Source organism: Moschus berezovskii, chromosome 13, assembly GCF_049115385.1.
Source record: "Moschus berezovskii isolate FMDL1 chromosome 13, NW_MosBer_1.0, whole genome shotgun sequence".
In the NCBI taxonomy this organism is placed as follows: domain Eukaryota; kingdom Metazoa; phylum Chordata; class Mammalia; order Artiodactyla; family Moschidae; genus Moschus; species Moschus berezovskii.
This window is the reverse complement of record NC_142472.1, coordinates 76,311,649-76,317,478: the sequence shown is the minus strand read 5'-3', so window position 1 is coordinate 76,317,478 and position 5,830 is coordinate 76,311,649. Positions and strand designations below refer to the sequence as shown.

At 60.8% G+C, this 5,830-nt stretch overlaps 1 protein-coding gene across 1 annotated transcript; it reads left to right on the top strand.

The window, feature by feature from the left end:
- The first annotated feature begins 1,087 nt into the window (after positions 1-1,087).
- LOC129556589 (protocadherin-8) lies at positions 1,088-4,931 on the top strand. Its single transcript, XM_055426812.2, has 3 exons — positions 1,088-3,712; positions 3,899-4,106; positions 4,555-4,931. Exons 1-3 carry the CDS (start codon positions 1,088-1,090, stop codon positions 4,929-4,931), a joined length of 3,210 nt encoding a protein of 1,069 aa, XP_055282787.1.
- The last annotated feature ends 899 nt before the right edge of the window (positions 4,932-5,830 follow it).

The following is a 5,830-nucleotide window of genomic DNA, read 5'->3' as shown; positions in this document are numbered from 1 at the left end:
AACTGTTCAACTTTCTCTCCCCTTAGCTTGTCACAGTTAAATAATACAGACATTGGGGCCTCCAATGGGATCGCCTGCCACGCCATTCTATTTCCACTACTAACGAGGGCTTCATAAGCCTTTGATACAGTCTGATCTTTGAAACCTTTCCAAATCTCCTCAAGCTTATGCTAAATCCTATTTGGAACTTTTTTTTTTCTTTCCTCCTTGCCTGCTAGCGCCCAGGGCTTAAGAAAGCCATTTGGACAGTGACATGCATACTAACACGTCTCAGGGCTCTTTTCTGAAAAGGAAGGGGCAGCTCCGATCACCGGGGTTCACACGAGCAAAACACAATTGCGTACACAAATTTGAATAAAATCAATTTCCCCTTCTCCTTCGGGCTCCTCAATCTAGAGGCTATTTCCGAGCGCCGTGGGAAGTTGGGAAAGAAGGCGAACTGAGCCTCAGCCGGCCGCGAGCGATTTCAAAGCCTCCGGGGTGCAAACACACACACACACACAGAGTGGGTGTACGGTCTCGAGCCACGACGGCGAAATCCCAGTGCGATTGCTCTCGGTTCAAGCGGCCGGTACAGGAGAGGCACAACAAACAGAACCATCCGCTCCTGTAACGCCGGCGACCTGTGCCAACTCCTCTGCATGCAGAGCGCTGACAGGAGATGAAAAAAGCCGAAGGAGTTAAAGAAACAAAGGAAAGATTCTCTATTTTCCCCTTTCTTGTTTTCCCCTCTAAGCCCCTCCACCGTAAAGGGATCGTCGGCGGCTGGCGTAGCGGCGGCGCTAGAGCCAGGCCGCCATTGGCTACCCAGCTCGGGTGATTTGCATTTCGGCGGCTATAAAAGCGGAGGCGGCTCACAGCCGCGCAGCTCCAGCCCGAAGAGCGAAGGGGAAGGTGCTGAGTGTGGGCGGGATCCACGAGTCCTCCGAGCCCGCCGGAGCCTCGGAGCTGCAGCCTGCAGACTTCTCCTGCACACGGCTCGCAAAAAAAAGCGTGCACTCGGGAGCCTGGGACTCACGCCCGGACCTGCAAACCACAGAGGAAATCGCTCGCTCAGCGTTTTGGAATAGCGCTTGGGGCTGGCGGCATGAGTCCAACCAGGCGCGGGGGCAGCCCCTGCCTTTTCCCCTTGCAGCTCTTCAGCCTCTGCTGGGTGCTCTCGGTGGCCCAGAGCAAGACTGTGAGATACAGCACCTTCGAGGAGGATGCCCCCGGCACGGTCATCGGGACCCTGGCCGAAGACCTGCATATGAAAGTGTCCGGAGACACAAGCTTCCGCCTGATGAAACAGTTCAACAGCTCGCTGATCCGAGTGCGCGAGGGCGACGGCCAGCTGACCGTCGGGGACGCGGGCCTGGACCGAGAGCGGCTGTGCGGCCAGGCCCCTCAGTGCGTGCTGGCCTTCGACGTGGTCAGCTTCTCCCAGGAGCAGTTCCGACTGGTGCATGTGGAGGTGGAGGTGAGGGACATCAACGATCACGCGCCGCGCTTCCCCCGGGCCCAGATTCCCGTGGAGGTGTCCGAGGGCGCGGCGGTGGGCACGCGCATCCCCCTGGAGGTGCCGGTGGACGAGGACGTGGGCGCCAACGGGCTGCAAAGCGTGCGCCTGGCCGAGCCTCACAGCCCCTTCCGCGTGGAGCTGCAGACACGCGCGGACGGTGCCCAGTGCGCCGACCTGGTGCTGTTGCAGGAGCTGGACCGCGAGAGCCAGGCCAGCTACAGCCTGGGGCTGCTGGCCCAGGACGGCGGCCGCCCGCCGCGCTCCGCCACGGCCTCCCTCAGCGTGCGCGTGCTGGACGCCAACGACCACAGCCCGGCCTTCCCGCAGGGCGCCGTGGCCGAGGTGGAGCTGGCGGAGGACGCGCCCGTGGGCTCGCTCCTGCTAGACCTGGACGCGGCGGACCCCGACGAGGGCCCCAACGGCGACGTGGTGTTCGCCTTCGGGGCCCGCACCCCGCCCGAGGCGCGTCGCCTCTTCCGCCTGGACCCGCGTTCCGGCCGCCTCACCCTGGCGGGGCCCGTAGACTACGAGCGCCAGGACACTTACGAACTGGACGTGCGGGCGCAGGACCGCGGCCCCGGGCCCCGCGCCGCCACCTGCAAGGTCATCGTGCGCCTCCGCGACGTCAATGACAACGCTCCGGACATCTCCATCACCCCGCTGGCCGCCCCGGGCGCGCCTGCTGCCTCGCCCTTCGCCGCCGCCGCCGCTCTTGGGGGGCCGGAGGCGACCTCGTCTACTGGGCCTGGGACGCCGGAGGCGGGCGCCGTCTCGCTGGTGCCGGAGGGGGCGGCGCGCGAGAGCCTGGTGGCGCTGGTCAGCACCTCGGACAGGGACTCGGGCGCCAACGGGCAGGTGCGCTGCGCCCTCTACGGGCACGAGCACTTCCGGCTGCAGCCGGCCTACGCGGGCAGCTACCTGGTGGTGACCGCGGCGTCCCTGGACCGCGAGCGCATCTCCGAGTACAACCTGACGCTGGTGGCCGAGGACCGCGGCGCGCCCCCGCTGCGCACAGTGCGGCCCTACACGGTGCGCGTGGGCGACGAGAACGACAACGCGCCGCTCTTCACGCGGCCGGTCTACGAGGTGTCGGTGCGCGAGAACAACCCGCCCGGGGCCTACTTGGCCACGGTGGCCGCCAGGGACCCGGACCTGGGCCGCAACGGCCAGGTCACCTACCGGCTGCTGGAGGCCGAGGTGGGCCGGGCTGGGGGCGCCGTGTCCACCTACGTCTCCGTGGACCCAGTGACTGGGGCCATCTACGCGCTGCGCAGCTTCGACTACGAGACGCTTCGCCAGCTCGACGTGCGCATCCAGGCGAGCGACGGGGGCTCCCCTCAGCTCTCCAGCAGTGCGCTGGTGCAAGTGCGGGTGCTGGACCAGAACGACCACGCCCCGATCCTGGTGCACCCGGCGCCGGCCAACGGCTCCCTGGAAGTGGCGGTCCCCGGGCGCACAGCGAAGGACACGGCGGTGGCGCGCGTGCAGGCCCGGGACGCAGACGAAGGTGCCAACGGGGAGCTGGCCTTCGACCTGCTGCAGCAGGAGCCGCGAGAAGCCTTCGCCATCGGCCGCCGCACCGGGGAGATCGTGCTCACCGGCGACCTCTCGCAGGAGCCGCCCGGCCGAGTGTTCCGGGCGCTGCTGGTCATATCCGACGGCGGCCGCCCCCCACTCTCCACCACCGCCACCGTCAGCTTCGTGGTGACGGCGGGCGGCGGACGCGGGCTGGCGTCCCCTGCCGGCGCGGGGAACCCGGAGCGCTCTCGCCCGCCCGGCTCGCGGCTCGCGGCGTCGGGGCCGGCGCTGCAGTGGGACACGCCGTTGATCGTCATCATCGTGCTGGCCGGGAGCTGCACGCTGCTGCTGGCCGCCATCATCGCCATCGCCACCACCTGCAACCGCCGCAAGAAGGAGGTGCGCAAAGGGGGGCCCCGCCGGGAAGAGCGGCCCGGGGCGGCGGGCGGCGGAGCCTCGGCTCCCGGCTCCCCGGAGGAGGCCGCCCGGGGAGCCGGGCCCAGGCCCAACATGTTCGACGTGCTCACCTTCCCTGGCAGCGGCAAAGCGCCCTTTGGCAGCCCCGCGGCCGACGCGCCCCCGCCCGCGGTCGCCGCCACGGCCGAAGTGCCGGGCTCGGAGGGCGGCGGTGCCACCGGGGAAAGCGCCTGTCACTTCGAGGGGCAGCAGCGGCTCCGCGGCGCGCACGCCGAGGTGAGGCCTTCCTTCGGCCGGGCGCCGCGCTCGGTGCTCCGCGGACAGGCTGGGGGAAGCGACTGGAGGGGCCTGGGGGTGCGTGCGCGGGAGACGCCTAACCTGTCGCACTTGTGTTTTGTTTTGTTTTGTTTTGTTTTGTGTCCAACCCTCCCCCCTGCTTGCTGCCCGCATCCCTGGCTGCAGCCCTACGGCGCCTCCCCCGGCTTCGGCAAGGAGCCGGCGCCCCCTGTGGCGGTCTGGAAGGGACATTCCTTCAACACCATCTCCGGCCGGGAAGCGGAGAAGTTCAGCGGCAAAGACAGCGGCAAAGGGGACAGTGATTTCAACGACAGCGATTCCGACATCAGCGGGGACGCTCTGAAGAAGGACCTCATCAACCACATGCAGAGCGGTGAGGGCTCCCCTTCACGCCGGGTTCAGCGCCCACCCCAACCCCCGCCCTTGCTTTCCGCCGGGGTCTCTCTTCTGCATCTCGGTTTCCAGACCCCCGCTCCCACGTCCCCGCATTTTCCTGTCCTTGAGTTCCGGTTTCCAGCCTGCCTCAAACGGCGAATGCCAAAATGCCACGTGGAGACAGCACCACGGCCTAAATAACCCCCCCATCCTGTTAGGTTACTAGCTGAGAAGGGGGATTCTTTTATTTATTTATTGCCTCCCTAAAGCCTAGGTAGCTTCGTATTAAGGTGGCCTTACAGGAAACAGGGCTCATTTCAGATCTAGAACCGGGGCGTTCATCTTCTTACACGCTTCCCTTCTCAGCCGCCCTGACCCTGACCGTTTGTGTAACCTCAGTAACCATCGTGCTTGTGTTTGTCCCTTGTGTTTCTCTTTTCTGTTAGGCTTGTGGGCGTGCACCGCGGAGTGTAAGATCCTGGGCCACTCCGACCGCTGCTGGAGCCCTTCCTGCGCTGGAGGGCCCAGCACACACGCCTCGACTCACCCCCCAGCCCAGATGTCGACCTTCTGCAAGAGCACGTCCCTGCCCCGGGATCCTCTGCGCAGGGACAACTATTACCAGGCCCAGCTGCCCAAGACCGTGGGGCTGCAGAGCGTCTACGAGAAAGTGCTGCACAGAGATTATGACAGGACAGCCACTCTGCTCTCCCCGCCTCGTCCAGGGAGGCTCCCAGACTTGCAGGAGATCGGGGTGCCCTTGTATCAGTCTCCCCCTGGCAGGTACCTGTCCCCAAAGAAGGAAGCCAATGAAAATGTGTAAACCTTTGCTGCATGTTGTCACTCATACACAGGTCACTCCAGAGACGTCCCTAAGTTATTGACCGGTTTCAGTGTTGTATATAGAATATGCAAGATGTGCCTTAAAATGAAGTTGTTGGAAGCTATTTCCAATCGCATTGGTACTGTTTGGTATTTGCAAACAAAAATGTAGTTAATGTAATTTTTATGAAATGTGTGCAGTATTTAATTTTTTCTTATCATGCTATTGACTTTCATTTCCCTTGCAGCTTGCCATTTTCTTAGTGTTTTTAACCTGTACATGGTGTAATGTAATGTTTGTATATAATGAAATTTTGTTATATTTTTATATAATAAAAGCTAAAGTGGAAGTTATTGCCAAAGGAACTGTCTGTTAGACAAAAAAAAAAAAAAAAACATGTTGGGATTACTTAATGGAAATTTATCTTTCACCCAAAACACCCTACTGTTTGAGAAGTTTTGCCTGGCCAAGTATAACTTGTATATCTTGAGTCTGTGGTAGATTTCAAGTTCAATTGTTATTTAATTACATTTGGTTTTCTGTAAACCGTGTCACTTATAAGCACAGTAATAAAGGATTTGTCATGTGTTTGAAGAATCTGCTAATTGCTTTTCCTACAGTTGCCTACTGTCAGGCTTTCACAAATAATCTGAGTAGCAGAATTAAACTTTTTTTCAAGTGCTAATTATTTGGGCATTATTAGTGTTCACAGCAACTTTAAACCTGTGGGATTTCAAGTGTTGGCGCCTCAGTCAAGTATACTGGTTGCTTTTGTAAAACAAATGCCTCTCCATATACATCAGGCATGCTAGAAAATTCCTGCCCTCATTTATTTACTCAACAAATGTTTATGGAGCATCTACTAAAAAGTGGAGGAAAACAGTTTGGACTGTTCTTTC